The following is a 20,894-nucleotide window of genomic DNA, read 5'->3' on the forward strand; positions in this document are numbered from 1 at the left end:
GTATGCGCTCAGATGCCCGCCTGCAGCCCACGCATCTCAACTATGGTGAATTATGGTGACATCTGAGAGACATGGGAAGAGCCGGCTGCTCAAAAACACTTGGTCGTGATGAGATGACACATCCGCTGGACAGCTTAGTCAAATACGGGAAGGAGGACAGACTATGAAGAAATGGACTCACGACCCAAAGGCAGCTTTTAAGAAGAGACAAACTGGATAAAAATACATGCGTCTGCGCACCAAGATAACCAGGGTGAATTCCTGCATGTCATTATCTGAAATTATCCTGTAGTTCGACAGATAACGCTATGCTGCTTTGTTTAGTGCATGGAGTCTGCTGTGGCTGTCCACGATCCACACGAGAGGGCTGCAAATGGTTTAAGTATGTCTGCACCTGCCACTCCAACTAACTCCCTCGCGCTTGCCTGTGAACTGCAACACTGTCATATAATGTTTGACCGTCCCCGTGCATGAACTTGGCTGCTTTGTCTCAAATCTTTGAAAAATAAATAGTTCCTCCTCATCTATGAAAAACGCCCTCAGAGGACAACGTTATTCCATGGAATGGGTCGCGAGATGTAGCCTCCATTTGATACTGCGAATCATTGGTGTATTCATATTGATATTCCCCATGAGAAAAAAGATGGAGGAGTTTATTTATGAGGAGTTAAGAAATAGATTAAAAGGATAAAATTTGTACCGAGCTAAAAAAGACGGACCTGTTCAAAGAGTGCAAACAGGTGATTTCGCTTTAGATGAAATTTGCCGAAGCATGCGTGCTACATAATAGAAATACTGACAACAGCGCCTTCATCAATAAGTCTGCCGGCTAGAGGATTACCTTTGCTGTTGCTGCAGGCGGGTATCATTCAGATGGGGCCGTCATGTTTAGCTAATACCAAACATTTCAAGATTTGCTTACTTTATTTCCCACCACAACATCATCGCAGCCCCCCTTCTCCCTCCACCAGCATCAACCTGTAGCTTAGCTGCTTCACAACATGTATCTTCTGGTCACAGAGGAGGGAGGTAACTCGTGCATCCTCACGCCTTGTCCCCTTTCTCACTCCCGCGCTGCTGCAGAGCCGGAGCTTCGGGTGATAAATGGCCGGCAGAGGAGCTGCTGTGACCGCGGGGCCTGACTTTTGACTTCTACTGGGCCCATTACGCATATCCACCGGAGGATATGTAACAAGCCTATCAAGCGCCAATGCACATAGGTAGGATTTTTGGATCCATTTTTGCTTTAACTACCAAATTACACATGTGTGGCTGTCTTTAAAGTAAAGTAGTGTGTCTGAAATAGAGCCAGTAGCATATGTAATATTTTATATTTTTAAATTGCGTGTGTGCATTGGCCTTTGAAATGTGAAGGTTTTAGTGAACTGTTCAAACTTGACAGTGATTCATTATAGTCTATTTTAGCCACTGGCTCTGACCAATATACCCAAATATAACTAACTGATAAACTGTTAATTTGATAATTTACTTGATGAAGTTTTTCTGCTTTGGGAAGAAATCCTAGTCAAATCACACAAACAGAGAGGGAGAGAGAGAGAGAGAGAGAGAGAGAGAGAGAGGATTTCATCTGAGAGATTGCAGTGGAGCACTCAATAATCATATTTGTTGGTTATAATTGCACCCTGTGAGAGCTGATACAGTATTACTGGCTGGCATATTGATCCTGCAGCGTGCTCATATGAGGGATAACTCATAACCTAATACACATAGACAAGATGGAGCCAATGCGCTCAAGTGCTTCTGCACCCCCACCCATCCACCCTGCTTGTTACTTTCAACTGCCCTCCTCTTGCCTGTTTGCAGGAAGGTTTGGAAATAGCACGATATTTATAAGAATTACTGACAATTACAGTCGCTGACAGATGTAACACATAACATGAATGGTTACAAAATATGAACGAGTTGATACAAGTTGTTGAGTACTGTATGCATGCTCCAAATTTATAATGATAACCTTATGTAAAAGCATGAGTTTTCTTGCTTGTTTAATTCAAAACACAACATTAAACACATAGTTCTTTAATTAATGTTGCATTCTTTCTCTGCTTTCTCTCCTATCTGTAGCTCTTCGCAGGCAGAACTGCCTGTAGCCTTCCTGAACCGACACGTTTGTGGAGTTTTTATCTCGTCGTGGCCCAGAAGTGGCCCCACACTGTCTGAATCCTGCAGGTCCCATCCTCCTCTAGAATGACGGTTGCGACCAGCGACCCTGCGGATGAAGCCGCAGCACATCCAGGTCCGCCTCATGACCAGTACGACCCAGATCTAGATCATGAGTGCTGTGAGAGGGTCGTCATCAACATCTCAGGCTTGCGTTTTGAGACGCAGCTCAAGACTCTCTCCCAGTTTCCTGATACACTGCTGGGTGATCCCAAGAAAAGGATGAGGTATTTTGATCCTCTCCGGAACGAGTACTTCTTTGATCGGAATCGACCAAGTTTTGATGCTATACTTTATTATTACCAATCAGGAGGGAGGCTGCGCCGGCCTGTTAATGTGACCTTGGACATTTTTTCTGAGGAGATCCGGTTTTATGAACTGGGTGAGGAGGCTATGGAAATCTTCAGGGAAGACGAAGGGTTTATAAAGGAAGAAGAGCGGCCGTTGCCAGAGAATGAATTTCAGAGACAAGTATGGTTGCTGTTTGAATATCCAGAGAGCTCCGGTCCTGCCCGTGTCATTGCCATCATCTCCGTCATGGTGATTCTTATCTCTATTGTCAGCTTCTGTCTGGAGACACTGCCAGTTTTCCGAAACGATGATGAGGAAATGTACAATTATCCGATACCGTCCGGGTCCAATGGGACCTCAACCTATGACAACTCAGCCTATTTTAAAGACCCTTTCTTCATTGTGGAGACCCTCTGTATCATCTGGTTTTCTTTTGAGTTCCTAGTGAGGTTCTTTGCCTGTCCCAGTAAAGCGGGATTCTTTGGCAACATCATGAACATCATTGATATTGTGGCAATCATCCCCTACTTCATCACCCTGGGTACAGAGCTAGCAGAGAGGCCAGAGGACGGACAGGGAGGCCAGCAGGCTATGTCTTTGGCTATTCTGCGTGTCATTCGTCTAGTCAGGGTGTTCCGTATCTTTAAACTCTCACGTCACTCCAAGGGGCTCCAAATCTTGGGACAGACTCTGAAGGCCAGTATGCGTGAACTGGGCCTCCTCATCTTTTTCCTGTTCATCGGAGTGATCCTTTTCTCCAGTGCTGTCTACTTTGCCGAAGCTGACGAGCCTCAGTCCCAGTTCAGCAGCATCCCTGAGGCCTTTTGGTGGGCCGTGGTTTCCATGACCACTGTGGGTTATGGAGACATGGTCCCAACAACCATTGGAGGAAAGATTGTTGGTTCTCTCTGCGCCATTGCCGGGGTGCTGACTATTGCCCTGCCTGTACCTGTCATTGTGTCAAACTTTAACTACTTCTACCACAGAGAGACAGAGGGTGAAGAACAGGCTCAGTATCTGAATAGCCCGAGTGTGCCTAAAGCCAGCTCAGCTGAAGATCTGAAGAGGAGTGGGTGTAGTGGCAGTGGGTCCACTCTCAGTAAATCTGACTATGTGGAGATCCAAGAGGCTATGAACCACAGCACTGAAGACTTCAGACCAGAGGGCATGAAAACAGGAAACTGCACCCTGGCCAACACTAACTATGTAAACATCACTAAGATGCGTACAGATGTATAATGTGAGCTACTGCAGATTAGTTACTTCAGCTGGGGTCTGTAACGGGGGAACAAGATGTACCTCCATTTATTGGCCAATATGTGGCACCCAGAGTGGGAGTCCATAACAAAAGAGTAGGATTCATCTTGTCAGTCGAGAGGACCTCATGTTCTCCTACATCAAATGGACATATCAGCGCATATCATAGAATCGCCACCCGTCTTATTTAGGATATTGTCAGTGTCTGCATGGAGTTAGTCTTACCTTTGTGACAATAGTCATCCTGCTCACAACAGTAGTCAATTAGTAGCCTAACAAGTAATAACCAATATTTAACTCCATTAAGGGACCATTAGATTTGACCTTCTTGCTCAAACTGCCGCTGAGAGAAGGTATACCAATGACTACAATTTATATCAGCATAACAACTGTTTTTTAAATGTAATTTATTAACTTGTGATTGAAAACAGGCCATACTACTATAAGCATTAATGAGCAACATTAATCTGATGCTCTCACTGCCAAGGTCCTGACTCAGAGAAAAACTAAATCACCAAGATCACAGCTGTTCTGTCAGGAAACTGAAGTGCGCAACGAAGAGCGAGAGACAGACATAGCGATACTAATACGCTTTTGGCCAAATGGTCATTTGTTGTGAGAGAAAAAACTATTAGTGCAATGGCTTTCCTCCCCAGACCCTCACTACATATTGTCTAGAACAAGTTAGTGGCTTCTGTAGAGACCAAGAGATAGATGACCGTGCTGTGCTGTAATTCTGAACAATAGCACACCTTCTTTTTACTGCCATTTTTCTTCTAGGAAGCTCAAGTGGATTAACAGTATAAGACTGCCTTTTTTGTTTTCAGCCAGTGCAGGCATAAAGATGGACAGAAGAAATGTCTAGCTTAACAGAGTGAATGTTTATTTATTGATGAATGTTTATTTGATTTATTATAATGTATGCTTTTTTTTAAAAGTGATATGACGAATGTGTTCTTCTCATCTACGTCTTTGATGGTTAAGATGGGTGATGTTGGAGATTTTCTCTGCAGCGTTCTGAGTGAGTGCCTATTTATTCGTCTTCTTAACGTTACCTTAAAGTGTCTCTTTAGCCGCCATCCTGGTCCATTGTGACACTTCTACAGTGAGATGTGTTCAGTTTGGCACCACTGCCCAGCAGTAATGTTGCTGTTCTTGACTTCATAGCATTCCATGTTTGTAGAAACAGACAAAATAAGATTAAGGAGCGAACTAGAGTAAGATTGTAAACTGTTTGTTTTTGTCAGAGGCTTTTTTAAACCAAGTTTTATGGCAGCAAAGTTAACTAATATTATGTATAATGGCTATTTATGCTTTTAACTCTAACATTTTGCGTGCACAACCAAGAGCTCAGTGATCAACGTAAATGTATCTATATGACCTTCATGGTCCATCTCTGCTCATACGATTGATGCCAGCTTTGTGTTATTCAGTCTTTCTGGATAAGTGACAAGAAGGAATGTCAGTGATTGAATCTACTTAAAGCTTGCGTTTGATATCACAAAGCCAATTGCATGGCAAAACGTGTTAAATTCATGTCTCTTGCTTGATCAAACTGATAAATTGTTTCAGCCTGCAGTGCCCTCTCGACCTCATATTTCTCCCCTTAAACACTTGATCAAAATTAATAAACTTTGCCTGCCTCTGGAACAAGTTAAAGGTGTTGTTGCTCAATTATCATATTACTGAAGACAAATGTGCTGCCACCTGGCATACTGTATCTTGGGTTGTAAAAGAGCTTTCTTTTGTTCACGCTATTTGCTTTGCTTTTTGATACTCATGCAGTTTGAACAATCATTCCATTGGCACCTTTTGCTCATAAAATCTAGGACCTAGGCTGTGTGTCCTTTATCAGCTTTATATCAAACAGATGCTATTCAGCTATTGTAGTGCTGCCTGTCCTTTGAAGTATTCATTGTAGCATGAATTAGTATGAATAATACTTAAAAAGCAAATGGACATCATTATAATCCTATATATCTACTGCCGCTATGTGCAATATACTGTATGAAAGAAACATTCTTGCTCTAGAAGCATGTGTCATGCAAACCCATCTTCTTGCCCTTGTTATTTGAAATAATTAAGTCACACTCCATGTTAAGTACCCAGAGAGGGTTGTGTGTACACCAGAAGATGTGGGAACTATTTTGAGAGATAGGACAAATTAACAGCAGTAAACATGAGAGGAAACAGGTTAAGATTGAGAGAAAAGTCAAAATCCACACAAACTCCAGAATAGGGATACAAACATACGATCCACAGTGCAGACATCTTCGCATTCAAAGCCTTTATAGTCAGTTCAAGTCAAGTCAAGTCAGTAACTGTGTATCATAGAAAAAGCACAACATCTACTATCTGCCAGCCCTTTGTATGCACAGATCCATACAGTCAGTTGGACTTTTTGCCCAGCCAATTGTATCATAATGCTCCAAGTGATTGTCTGAGTGCACTTATTCCTGGTATATATTTCCATCAAGCTCAGTGTGTAGTGTCGTCTGTTGATGTGTTATTGTGTGAATGAGAGAGACACCGAAAGAGATTGTGAGAAATAGAGAGCTGTAAGATACCCACAAGCTGCCAGTTTAGTTATCTAAAACACTGCTCTGCTTGACTCCAGGCCGCCATGGTGCTCTGTATATTCTGTTCCATCCCTGCACACTGTTTACAGCCTGTGTATATGTTCAACACATGCGTACAGTATATTAAACAAAGACAACGGAAAGGAATGTCCTGCCACACTCAACAGAGACGAGATCTATGAGCATGTGTTGACTCATGAGATAAGCTGCAGTATCAGCCAATTACTGGGGATTTAAGGAAATGGAAGGAAAGAGAGGAAAGTTTGGGGAGGAAAATACGATAATGAAGTAAGATAAACCCTGCCCACACCCTTTGTTGCTGTTTAATCTGATGTGTACTTGTATTTTTCTACACTGTTCTTGTTGACTGTAACACCTTTGTGACTTTATGTGGCTTGAAGGCTTCGCCTGGACTTCTGTCGTTTCCACTCTTGTTACCAAGCACACAATACTGAACTGACACTCTGCCAAGACAAAAACACTCTTGGAGAAACCGATAGGATGGCACATCAGGATGATCTTAACCAAGGAAAACACATCTTTGCTGTACTCCCCAGACAAGAGGACACTTGACACAAATACACAAATGCTGGAACGTTGAACACTCAGCTGTTGTACACACTGCCTGTGATGGTCCCGTCTGCTGTCAGGACAGACTCCTGAGGTTCTATCTCACTTCAAGGTGAACAGACTAAAACCCACTGCTGGTGGTGAACACACGTAGCCATGTAAACAATGTATCTAGGAATTAAAGCTGCTTTCGACGATGTCTTAAAATGCCTAAAGCTTCAGCTTTTCAACAAGCTTCTACCATGTACAGATTCCTGTGTAGCAGGGAATCAAAGTGTATGCTTGCTGAATTAATCCAAGAAACTAATGTCTTATAGATGAATTATCTCTTAGGTTTAATAAGCTCCAGTGACTAAGAATGGTAATATATTAAGAAATCAAAATGGAAATATAATTTCTGTGAGAACTTTAAATTATTTGTGTCATCAGACACTGTATAAATGGACTGTTGTTTGTTTTTTTCACTATGTTTTTCTATTTGAATGTTATTGTTGACTCACCTTGGAGCCTCATACGATGCAGGGGCTGATGTTTGACTGAATTACACATGCAGGCCTTGGTCAAATAGATTCTGTCTGTACCGTCTTAATACATATTTACCCCCAGACAAGCACGTCCTTTTCTTCTTTCTTTGACTATTTTATAATACCAAATAATGTAAAATGTATGTGAGATTTAGACAAACCTCAGCTTCTTCATTAGGTGTTATCAGCTTTTGCAGTCTCTACTCAGCCATCTGTATAAAGACTGTTTTTTTCTACCATTGTAAGGAAAAGGACTAAAACAAGAAGCTAATTATCCCTGGTTACATACACAATGGATCTCAATCCCCTTCACAAGGACTAATGAATGTACATGAATTCATTGAGAACATTAGTAAATGGATACTTTCATCATTCAAAATAATATATAATATAATAACTGATAAATGAATGAATAATAATGGTCCTCATGATAATATCCATTACAACATCTTAATGGACTTTAAGCTACTGTGACTTTCTCATTTGGTGTAAATGAACTCTTGTGATCAAATAGTAGAAACAAAAATACATGTGTTATTCCATCATTGAGCTTATATCAGTTAGTCTTATTATGATACACTACCATGCCAGATCTAACAAGCTGAATTTAATCATAGTGTGATTTTAACCATGATAATATGTTGTGTCTATCCACAGAATCAAGCAGAAAATGACTGATTGTTTACTTCATCCAACAACTTACTGTAGGTAAAAATTGCAAAGTCAATGAAGCATATTTCTTAACATAACCTGTTCTTTTTTGGTACTGTTACAGCAAAAATAAAGCCCTGAGATTAAAGCCTTAAAGTACCATTTACAGTATAAAGTCTTGAAAGCATCACTGGAGCGGCCACTATCATCTCCATTACCAAAGGTATATTCGAAGGGACCCTCGCCTCCTCAATGGTTATGTGTCCTGATTCTCCCCTTGAGTGAATCTTATGCTCTCTGTGTTTTACCGAGAAAAACAAAGTGGTCTATTTATAAAAGCAGGAAGGGGGTAAATTGAGAGAGGAGAGCAAAATGCTCTTGACTCCCAGTTCAACGTAGAGTGGGACAATTAGAAACATTGCCTGTATCAGTGCCATGAGGGGGCTAACAATTCCCCTAGCAGCTAGGGCCTAGCTGCTGGCAATGTTTGTCTCTCCTTTCACCGTATTTTCTTTCCGCTTTTATCACTGCTGCTCTGGTCTGATCAGGCTTTACCTCTTTAGCATTTGCCCCTATCATATTTAATTTCCCACACATTTTCTCTTTTCTTTTCCCTCTCTCCACCAGCGCTAAGCACCAAAGTAATGCAGAGTGGGTGATCTGATTCTCCTCTTAGACATATTAGCAGGAGTATAATGCTCCCTTCGGACCACCTCAATTGGCTGTGTTCCGGTATGCCAGCTAAGGACAGTAGCCAGGCATCTTTCCAGATAACATGGGTATTGATCCACTGATTGCTGTTTGATTAGCTTTGTATTAAGTTCTCTTTTAGACACACAGACCAACTATATCACACATACAGTATGTGGGTTATCACATTTTACATGTCATGTGACGTTGGTCCCTGTTTTTTCCCAGCCTTGCACTTTTGTTTTGTCGGCAACTTTTATTAAATTATTTAAAGTGGCAAGGAAAAAATAATCAAATTAATATATTACCAATACGTTTTTCCCACCTGTTTTATCTCATACGACCTGTAATTTTGATGGACACAAGTCCAGTTGTGTTTGAATTTTATATCTGGCTCTGCCCAATAGAACGAGTGATTGCCTTACATGCTTTGAATATTCGTCCTTTCCAGTGTGAGCTGATTTATAACCTTATACAGAACCCAGTTAATGGCCTGTCAACCTGAGCTTTCTTTATAGCACGCTTTTCTTTATAGCACTCCATCGGGGAAACCTGTACCGTGTGCACATCTGTACATTTACTTTGTGTGTGTGGAGGAGGGGAAACCCTTATTTTCATCACTTCAGTCCCAGCGGTGGAAGCCCCTTTTATTAACCTCCTCTATAAATAGCACACAGCAGGTTTCCCTTCTGTCATATGGAACATCTCCTTCGGGCTTTACATAGTTAAACAGCCCGGGGACTGTGTGTATTTTTAGTTTATAATCATAAGTGTGGAGGACTTGGATATTTTTTCCATTGGATTATTCGTTTTTTGTTTAAAATTGTACATTACCTGTAGGGATGATGCATGGTTGAAATAGAGAATGGGTAATAGAGGGGGTGGAGTGGTAGGGGCATTAGACTTAAAGTGGACATGTGAGAAAAGAAGGATACCACAAGGGAGCTTCAGCCTGTCAATGTGTAAATGAACTACTAGCCTACATTCTCTAGGCTGCACTCAAACATATACTCTTACTTACAGCCAAACACATCGCGCCATGGCTGTGTTATCGTAGCTGGTAAGATATATTTATGGAATATCTGTCTCAGTGCGCTGATGTTAAGAACTTTGTCTAACAAGGTGACATTGTCTGGCATGTTATTCACATGAACTATTCTTGCAATGAATAAAATATATGTTTGTGTAGATAACTCACAGTATATAGCATTTTACATTTTATTTCTGCAATTTATTAGTCAGTCTATTTGATAGGAACGGAAAATGTATTTTTAATAATCCATATGTGATTTATATGGAAAAAGAGACATTCCCTCATTAGACAGGAAATCTACTTGTGTTTATAATCCTATTCTTTTGTTGTTTTACTGTACTCCATCTGTCTTTGCTTCAACCATTGAAAAATGAAAGCATTTGGAAGCAAAACAAACACAAGGCACAGCATAACATGCTCTCAACAAGGTCATCTGCATAGTCCAGCCTCCCACGTACCTTAAAAGAATAAAGAAAGATTATTCATGATGATATAAAAGGAATAAAGAAATGCACAAAGCTTCCTTTTTATTAAATAGTGCTGCATAATAAGACAACCAGCTTTGTCTTCAGAGACTCGGTTATACTTGAGACAACCTCTGTGCAGGCTGCGCTGCTCTTTAACTTGTAAGTGGGCATCAGAGTGTGAAGGACAAAAACATCCAATCAGCTAAAGGGTATGAATTAAAACTGTGATCAAAGAGAATATATTTGTTCTGAAGTTAAAAAGGTTAGGCAGTCCTGCTCAATTCACATTTTGTCTGACAAACAGCAGGATGTCTGATAACCTGCTGCTGTCATGAATAACCTGAGGAGGTGAAACCTTGAGTGAATTTTTATCAGGATTAGCATGCATCAGGGGGTTTTATTCTCTAGTTTTTAAATGTTTTGACTTTATCAGCTACATGTAGATTTATCTTGGATGTCTGGACGTTCATTCCCTTACTGTTCTCTCATCCTCCCCCTAGTGTTCATGAGCAAGCATGCAAACGTGTATAAACTGAACTTTGATCCTTTACACTCCATGTGCATTGCAGCTAGGCTCTGCAGAACCTTTACAACGTTGATGCTGTATGTCTGTTCTGTTTTTCAACTAAATCAACCCAAATCATTTACTTTCTGTTTATTCTGAAAGAATGATATTTAATAAATATATCATTATTATTTTGCTTTCAATGTCTCAAGGAAAGACAGCAGTTTTAGTTCTACCTTTCTTGCTTTATCACAGTAAAAAGAAGCCAGCAGCTCTTTGACAGAAAGTAAGAGTGTGGAAAGCAAACGCACACTAATCGTGTGTAATGTGGGGTGGGGTGCTAAGTGCAATAAAAATCATCACAGTCAGGGAAGAAATTATACCCACATCCTCTCCTCCCTTTAACCGCGCCCCGCTCATTGCTCACAGACATTATATACGGGGCTTAAAATATCCCTCCCACATAAATAATTAATAAACCACAAAAAATGTGTTCTACAGTCCATGCTGTCCTCGTTGCTTTTTGTTACTCCCTTTTTTGGTCCCTTTTGTCAGAGTCTTTTGCGGATGTGGTCACACTGGCCCATTGGATACACACACACAAATTAGCTCTTTGTTTTTTATTGATCGAGTATGCATTAGAAATGGATTACGTAATGTGGTGGTGATTGGAGGGAATTGGAAGTATATGGTTACTTGTCCTTAATATTATTATCTCAAACCCAAGGGTTTACTTTCCACTCCTTTGCTATGTCTTTGCAGTTGCCAACCTCTACTCTCTTTGGCCTATTTTTGTGACTCAAATCAGAAAACAGAGCAGAAACAGGGTGTTGGCAGAAGAATGAAAAAAACTGAGAATTTGAGTGAGAGAAGAACTTTATGGAAGTTTGCATTCATGAACATGGATTGAAATGGATGGAAATACACATAAAAAGGCAGAATTATAAAGACGTGTGTGTCTGTTTAGACTGAAAAGCTAATCAGTGACATACAAGGAATAATATGTTGTCATGACATATTATGTCTGATCTATAAATGATGTATGAAAAATCAAGAAATATGTTTATTGCAGGAAGGAGCTAAATAAATGTTGGGGTGTATTTTATGCTTACTTGATTAAAATATACATAAGATAATATGAAAAGCAGGACAAATATGTTGTCGCAATAATATAAAAGAAACAGGCTCTCTTTATTTCAGATTTGAACACTTTTGATACACGTGTAAGATGACTGATCTGTGACTATTCACTGCAGTTGTCAGATTTATGTCCAGTTGAAAAGATAAACCCAGATCACTTGGGATGCCTTGAACAAAGGTTATTCTTTTTTTAAATAGTGTCGGATCAAATCCATCAACAAAACTAGTTGAGGGATAAATCAACCGGTGTTTAATACAGATTTTTCTTTGGAATTCAAACTAACTTTACAGATTAGTTTTGACAAATGAATGCAAACAATATCAAATCCAAACACATGCAAAATTGCTGTGTGAACAGCGTGCAGTGCCACACAAAGACTGCAGAGGGCCTCCTGTCCACACTGTGCACTAATCCATGCAGACAGCAGACAGACAGTGGCATCCTGTCCTAAACCTGAGGCTTTTTTTAAACAGTGATGATAGGAGATTACATTATGACACTGAGAATCACTTTTATCTACAGGAAGTTTACCCCTTTTGACCTGCAGGGCCCAAATGAAATGCAATATAGGTACTTTCTATGTGTAAAAGATAACATTATGCAGGTGGAATTGAAAAAGTTATTCGCCAATATTGAATGCAGGACTAGAAAGCATTGAAGGATAGGATCAAATGGTTTATTTAAATAACCTTTCACAAGCACTGTGGATGATGAAAGAGTTGTCGCTGTTATTGATCCTTCTGTCCATACTGGCTTTGAACTTATTTCGAAGTAAGTGATGGGAGACAACATCCTGGCTAAGTATACACAGTTAAACAGTCAAATTGGGTTGGTGTACAGTGTTAGGAAGGTACCTGCAATAATTGTCCACATCAAAGTCTATACACTGGTTTGGGGGAATAGGCCACTTCTGCATTTTAGGAAAAAACTTACATCATGTAATCATAGTTGAAGATACGTTATCATGACTGATGGTGTTCAAGAGAGCATAAGGGACTTCCTGGCACAGATGTTAGGAAACAACCCTGTGTTAATCTCCTTACTCTCTTTCTCTCTCTCTCTCTCTCTCTCTCTCTCTCTCTCTCTCTCTCTCTCTCTCTCTCTCTCTCCCCCTCTCTCTCTCTTCCTCTCTCTCTCTTCCTCTCTTCCTCTCCAGATAAATTGAAACAGCTTTGCTCGGAGTACGAAACAAATCTGGGATTTTGCAGGTGGGAATTGGCCAAATTAAACGTAATCATGTTGTTATATCACTCTCACATCTGGCACCAGGGTGATTGGCGGGGGCACCTCCGCCGTGCCACCTCTGCCGTGCCTGCTGTTGGTGCGGTCAGCCCGGGGGTGACGGGACGCGCGGTGTGGTCACTCGATCCAGTGCGCACTGACCATGAGTCCGGCACCGCCCGGGGGGCCACACTTGCTTTACACCAATAACGCCCGGAAGTTAGGATCGCACTGAAGGTAGGCCACTTCCCTGTCCGAGAACAATCTGATAAAACAAGTGCTACAAGTTGCCGTGAGGTATGAGCGTTTTTTATTCAACCAGCTGTTGCACATTAGCGCTGCATAGGCGAGCAATTTCAGCTTTCTTCTGTTACTTACTGATATTCCTTTCGAAAGACAAGCATTGATGCAAACAGAGAGCATATGGTGCAAGGTTATCTCGATTATTCCATGAATCCGGAAAAATCTATAGAAATAAGGTGAATTTGGAACAATTAGAAGCGAAAAGTAAAAGCTGATGATTGACACAACATAGACTATTTTTACAGTGTCCTCTGTTGTTGCATCTTCTTTTCCATCTGAATAGTTTTTAAAGATGAAAGCGAGCTCCTCGGCTTAGTTATGACCCCTTTTTAGCGAATGCATCATGTGTTTTATGCAAAAACACGATCTGCAAATGTAATAAAGAGAAGGCTGTGTAACTTTTCTGTTAGAAGTTAACATTTATATAACTTACCTTTGGCTGGTGCAGGCTTACGAGCCATAGCTACACATATCGTCTTAGATTGAAGGTTTCAACAGTGATTCATCTGCTGTCTGAAGAACACATCTCATTCATTCTCTTGTTTCCTCTAGAACCCCTCAAAACTCCACTGACTCTCCGCTCTCCATCCACCTGTCATAGCATGAACACACTCCATTTTATGATCTACTAACACACTAGGTGGAGCAAAAGGTTTGTTTAAGGAATCAGAATTAGAAAGTGTCTATTTAGGGAAGTTGTTCCTGACTGTATTTGTTTATTGCCCTTAGCAGTTAGATTGCATCATGTTTTATACATAGATTTGCACTGCAAGTAAGAGAGAGAAACAATTAGAGAAAAAGTTATGTCTCATGGTTATCACGCCACTTGATATTACTGATTTTAGACTCAGACCAGATGGCCACATTTTCTTAATCGGAATCTGGCATAAAAAAGGCTTCAAATAGAATAAATTCTGTTAATCGGACGGTTTTAATCCCCACTGTAGAGGAGAAATACCATGTGGGGTGGGTAGACGAGGGATGAGAGTGTAGGTAAAACATCACAACAGTATTTAACCTTTCGGCTTTGTGAGCTCATAACCTGCTGTAACTACTCTGCAAGATGAAACGCGAAAATCATCCAGTTTATAAAGATGTTATTTTTGAAGTAGGCTATGTAGGAGACAGCACAACATTGTTGAAGCCAGAGATAGTGGACTGACTAACATTGTTTCAAAGCTTAAAAACTAAATCCTATTCTCTGCTCTGTTTTCCTTTTTTGTAGATTTATGACGATTAACGAACAGCTTCTTAAATGCTCGTAAAACCTTGTATATTAGAATGGCACTTTTCAGTGTGTGAATTTATGTGCTAATTTGATCCTGTGTGTATTAAGCAATATTCAAATATGATATCAAAATCGTGATATAAGATTAGATATCATCTTAGATTTTGATATTCTAATATTGCATGAGTGCAATCCACATTACTGATGATTATATTAAAAGATTTCATTGTTTTAATATTGTGTGAAAACATAATGTTGAAGTTAAATAAACATATATGGTCTACCGCATACTGTAATCTATATATTTTTTCGATAATTAGAGCATTGGAGAGGGTATCTGTTTTTTTTCTTCTTAATCTGTTGAATAATTCCTCTAAATTAAATGAATGACCATGGTTTTCACATGTTGGTTAGCCGGTATAACTGCCTCCAGTTAGTCAACATCTGAAAAAGGCTTACTTTGAGCTGTTTTTAGAAGCTAGGAAGGAAGTGATGGCTGTAGAGTGTGTGTGTGTGTGTGTGTGTGTGTGTGTGTGTGTGTGTGTGTGTGTGTGTGTGTGTGTGTGTGTGTGTGGTCAAAAGGCCAAGGGAGGATTTTGGTCCCAGCTGCTGTGCACTGGGACTTGGCCTGCAGCCTGCAGACAGCGATGTCAGCATCAGCAGCTTACCTCTTAATGCCTTGCGGACACTGCATGAGACCACAAATCTGCTCCGGACAACCATATGGGCAAAATAATATTTTGAGTATTTTTGGAAAAAGGAATTGAACTTCCGCCCTCATTAATTTGTTGCCACATCTGTGCCCCTTCCCTAATGGTGTATTTGTGAACTGCTTTAGCCTCCACTCCCTTAATTTGTGATATTTCAAATGAACCAGCCACTCTGGGATGGAGCAGGCTGTAAATTGTTATCAAACTGCAGTTTCTCAGAAAAAGACACCCAAGTTCCATATTTTGGTGGTCACATTTTTTTTAACAATGTTTGGGCCAGAGTAGCTTTTATTGTAGGGTGACAGTGTTGAAAGGGGGAGACAGAGGGGATGACAAGTGTAAATGGTCCACGGCCAGATTCAAACTTGTGTCCACCGAAAGGGAACTGAGCCCCAATCGATGTGGTCACACTCGTGTTTATACTCACAACCGTCCCCCACAAACATTATTAGGAAATAAAATGACCCCCAGAGCAAGGAGGCAATGAATGAGCAAGTTAGATGTTATGCTTTTTAACAATAATTACAGTCAAAAATCATAATGTTAAAACAATAACCAAATGTATTTTTAGAGTATAATATATACATCACAGTGTTTAAAAGCTTAACAGTATGAGTAACATAGGTCATTATAGTTTAAATAGTTATGTACACTTATTCTTACAGTCATATTATACAATGTTTACAATATAACATTGTGTTGTTGTTGTTTTTATGTGTAATTGTGTTTTTTCGCTCGATGCACGTTTTTCTCTAAGGATGACCTACAAGTCCAGTCAAAGAGTGTCATTACTGTTTGGTCATTTTAATTTCAAAATATTAGGTTACAGGTTACACACACACACACACCCCACCCCCACAGACTGAAGATCATTGAGAGTCCATTTTGCGTCTATTTTTAGCGTCATTAATGAGAGACAGAGTTTGGCTCTGGTTATGTTAACTGCTTTACCAAATGGACATTTGTAATTCATATATTACAAAGTGATTTAAAAGCTTAACAGGGAGAGGCCGAGGTTACAACATTCTAAAAATGTATTATTCGGAGAATACATGTTTTGAGAATTAAAAACACATTCTCAGTTGCCATCTGTATTTCTGTCTGAAAATGGCTGAATTATATTACATGCAAAACCTTTCTGTATTAGCAATCTATGATCAGAGGAAACATTTGGTATGACTGCAATTATTTTCTTCATTAGAGATGAATCCACCAATTTTCTGCAAAATGAATAGATTAATTGTTGGGTCTATAAAAGGTCAAAACACATTGTAAAGTCCACATTGTGATTTCCCACAGATCAACTGTATTCGATACCTTGTTTTATTAGAGCAACACAGCCAAATCCCAAATAATATATTCTATAAAAAAATTAATTTTCTTTAATCAGCCAATCATTGCAGCTCAATTTTTATTTTTTTCATCTAAAACAAAAATCTTTACGAGTGTTTGTGTTGTTGTGTAACCATAGTAACTGTTTTGGATAGTACTTGCGTATTTTGTGAAAGAAGGTTCTGCATGGCCATGTGTGGCTCTCAAGAGAGTTGGACATCATCAGATAAACTAGGTAGGAGATGAAGACCACGAGTTTAAAAATGTATATTCTGTCTGCAAGATAAAGAAATATAGAAATAGAGATGCGTGACTTATGGTTCTCTGTGTTTTTGTTTCTGCGTGGGTGTGTGTTACTTTTTGTGTTTGCATATCTGTGATGGCTCGCTAGTATCTGTGTTGATCTGACAGAAAAGAGATCCCTCGACTTATAGCACTGAGCTGCCCATCCTACATTAATCTGCTTAATAGGGTCAAAACTCAGGTCCAAAGATACCATCTCCAACCAATGCACTCACACAGCCATCTGGCACACTGCAAATGTGTTTTGTACACTGGACTTCAGCTTGTGATGAGGAAAGTGTTGGATCATTTGTTTTTATTAAGCAGGAGGCATGGCAAATTCATCCATGAAAGCTTCAAGCAGTTTCACGTCATCATTTAACATTATAGTATATATCTTTTAAGTATGCTTGCTGACATTGTGGGAGGTGTATGGCACAGTGGATAGAGCCTTGGTGTTGGTATCAGGGGGTCACAAGTTCAAACCCCACTGCAGTCAGCATGTCGTTGTGTCCCTGGGCATGACACTTCACCCCAAATTGATCCTGTGGGGATTGTCCACTGTTATGAGTATGTAAGTCGCTTAGGATAAAAGCATCTAACAAGTGACGTGTAATGTAACATTGATTGAAATGTAGGATATCCCACAGGTTCATCAATGTTACATTACACGTCACTTGTTAGATGCTTTTATCCTAAGCGACTTACATACTCATAACAGTGGACANCAGTGCACTGTGATACGCAGCATCTAATTTGCTCAGGTAATTGGCAGGTGCATTCATATATAACAAATCACCATAGTCCAGCACAGGTAAAAAGGTCACAATGACTAGCCTTTTCCTGGCCTCAAGCGAGAAACAGGACTTATTTCTGTAAAAGAAACCTAGCCTAACACACACTCTCTCTCTCTCTCTCTCTCTCTCTCTCACACACACGAATCAGGGGGGGTTAGCCATTGTTAGCAATACTGGTTGATAACTACTCTTTATTTTGTATTTCCTGATTGCACACATAGTAGCAACATACCCACAGCCGGAAGATGAGCAGTACCATATGTACAGTGGATTTAATGTGACACAGAGAATACAGAAGAAATACAAATGTTATATATCAAAGTGTTCTCTCTCCTTCATATGCGGAAACTCCACTTTGAAGGATGATCTTGGATGACCTTGGGTATGGTGAGGTATGTCCGAGTTTCCAAGAAGGAAGTCCAACCTCAGGTGTCCCAGTTTACATTTCAGACTGGGAACTCAGATACTATCACTTCAAATTACAACTACGCACCACCCAAATAACCCCTCGAAGGATCAGACCTCAGATGAGTTCAGATTTGGCTCAGAATCAATGGCCAGCATATACAGCCCACTGCTGAATGACTGACCATTGCCACATATCTGCTGTGACACTGGGTCCTGTCTGCCCAGCATGAGGCCAACCTTTGGAGCTTACAAAGTTACAATGTTTCAATGGCTGTTTGAGTCACATCAATGTAAACTGTACAAATTAACCACACCTAGAACAGATGAGAGTACAGCAGAGAAAGGATGAGCACATTGGGGATTTACTGATTGTGTGTGTGTGTGTGTGTGTGTGTGTGTGTGTGNTTAGATGCTGCGTATCACAGTGCACTGAGATTTTTGACAAATTGTAAAGCACTTACGCATCACTGTACACTGTATACCAAGGCGGTTTTGCCATCACTTACTATACGGAGGCTCAGTCACTGGTACTTTTTCATTTACAAAGCCATGTTGGATAAACTACCATCTTATATCTGCTCCCTGATCTCTCGGCGAATTGAAAGTACTTATTGCCTGAGATCGCATGCTATTGTTTTATTAAATGTGCCAAGTGCTAGGACTGTCTTAGGGAAGAAAGCTTTTAGATGTGCAGCTCCACTAACATGGAACAGTCTGCAACAAGAATGTAAAATTACCAAGCTAGTACCACTACATGTTTTTAAAGCTCGGTTGGATGCTACAAAATCAGATGCTGTCGGTACCTGTACATGTGGATAAATATGTAAATTGTAATCCCTGTACATTTTGCTGTATGATGTCCTTTTGTTGTTCTGTTGTTTATGTTTTTATGTTTTCATGTGGAACCTACTGCTGCAGGTCTCCCTTGAAAAAGAGATCATTGATCTCAATGGCATTTTACCTGGATAAATAAAGGTTTTGAATTGAATTAAATATGACACCTCTGTTTTACCTAACACAAGTCAAGGTCACAATGCCTCCTTAGTAGCATTGTGTCCTCACTGCTACAGCTTATAGTGTCTGGGGAGTGTTTTGTATTGACTCAAATTAGAGTGAACGATGTGCTGTACAATCATCTTAAATCTTAAAAAGCTGTTTATTATTTAATCATGTTTCATTTCCAGCTATTTTATTATCCTCTTGAGTTGTAAGCCCTGTTAACCCCCACATTGCCCACTGATGTGTTAAATCATTGTAGGTCAAGACTCCATTACTTAACCTCAGACAGCTTTCATTTTTCTTTTAATGCTAACTGAAAAAAAAGCCATCAATCAAAAGGACAAAGATTGTTAAAGTTGCCTTCATTTTCATGATGTCAACATCACAACATTTTATTTTGCTTATTTCTAAAATACATATTTTTAAATGTAATAACGTAACTAAGGGTTTTTGGTTGTCACATCAAATCCACTTTTACTACATATGCAACAAGTAAAAAAATGTTTCTCAAATATCTTTGGCTCTGACTTTGTGGAATGCACTTCCTATAACATTCTGTCCTTTAATACGCCTCCAAAGAACCACTCATGTAACTGGCCTTTGTCTCTCCTCATGCTGGCTAGTGATATGTTTCTTTCGTCCTATTTTAAATACCTTTACTGTAATTTCACTATATGTGCTATACTAAATAGACTTTCCTTACTCACTTACAATTTAAAACAATGATTTAAAAGGTACATCACATCAAGAATCCTAAGAATAAAAGCAAGTTTGGCTGTGTTATTAATTTAAATGGTGTAGCACTGAGGGTAGATCCCAAGTTCTCATAATATTACTGGTTGAAAAAAGCATAACAAGTCCTAATTTACATCGCTGGATGAACTCTTAATTCAAATTGAAAGGCATGAAACAAGATTTGAATATTTTCACAGCGAGACAAATTTTGATGGGAATAGATCTCGACATGTTTATTAAACAGCACTGATGAGACTCTCTCGTTGTCACACACGCTCCAGGAATTATGGGAGTAGAGTGACAGCTTCCTTACATGCCTGTGTGTACAAATGTGTTTTTACAGCGTGAGGACAGGGAGTTATGGTCGAGTGCGCCTGATTGTCGCTCCCTGGAATGTTACGTGATACCTTTTATGTCCTCTGCGGTGGCTAAAAAATACTTAAGGGAACCCTATAGATATCCTAATTGTCCTATTGGTCTTTACCAAGAAAATCACATTTGCACAAGGTGTAGAGATCAGTTCATAGAAAGAGTTGAAGGATGTTAATATCAGAGCTAAGATTAAATCAGGTGGAAAGCTGTATAGGGTGAGGAAGGGAGCTCTTATTCAACCTGTCCATGTCTCGCTCTAATCAATCTTTCTCCCAGCTGTGTTGAACATGTTAATGGAGTTGTTAATCATCAATTATTTATAGTGAAACTGTGAAGAATTCAGATATGGACACGACATGTGTGTGAATCGGCTGAAAAGTCAAGCTTGGAGAGATCTGAGGATGTAATCACACTGTTCCAGTCCAGAGGGCCTTGAGTACATCGCTTAGATCAACGGTGGATTATGGCACACACAACCAGACACACAAACACACAAAAAACACACACACTCACACACAAACAGACTTGCATTTAAAAAAATCAATGGCACCATATTGAAAGATTTATTTCTGCTGCGAGTCTTCATTGTTCTGTGACATGTGTGCATTCTTGTTTGCA

General features: G+C 39.8%; 1 protein-coding gene across 2 annotated transcripts; it reads left to right on the forward strand.

Annotated features, from left to right (window-relative positions):
* kcna2b (potassium voltage-gated channel, shaker-related subfamily, member 2b) lies at positions 1–7,485 on the forward strand. Of its 2 annotated transcripts, none has more exons than XM_010766650.1 (3): positions 1–253; positions 1,084–1,220; positions 2,086–7,485. In XM_010766650.1, exon 3 carries the CDS (start codon positions 2,209–2,211, stop codon positions 3,709–3,711), a length of 1,503 nt encoding a protein of 500 aa, XP_010764952.1. In that variant the 5' UTR covers positions 1–253; positions 1,084–1,220; positions 2,086–2,208; the 3' UTR covers positions 3,712–7,485. The 2 variants fall into 2 exon arrangements, with proteins under 2 accessions (XP_010764952.1, XP_010764953.1); XM_010766651.1 differs by lacking the exon at positions 1–253 and adding an exon at positions 333–382.
* Positions 7,486–20,894: the final 13,409 nt, after the last annotated feature.

The sequence above is a fragment of the Notothenia coriiceps genome, unplaced genomic scaffold (genome assembly GCF_000735185.1).
Source record: "Notothenia coriiceps isolate Sejong01 unplaced genomic scaffold, NC01 NC01_scaffold00003521, whole genome shotgun sequence".
NCBI lineage: Eukaryota > Metazoa > Chordata > Actinopteri > Perciformes > Nototheniidae > Notothenia > Notothenia coriiceps.

Excerpts from the sequence above, each read along its gene's own strand:
- kcna2b (XM_010766650.1), top strand. The coding sequence starts at position 2,209 with ATGACGGTTGCGACCAGCGACCCTGCGGATGAAGCCGCAGCACATCCA.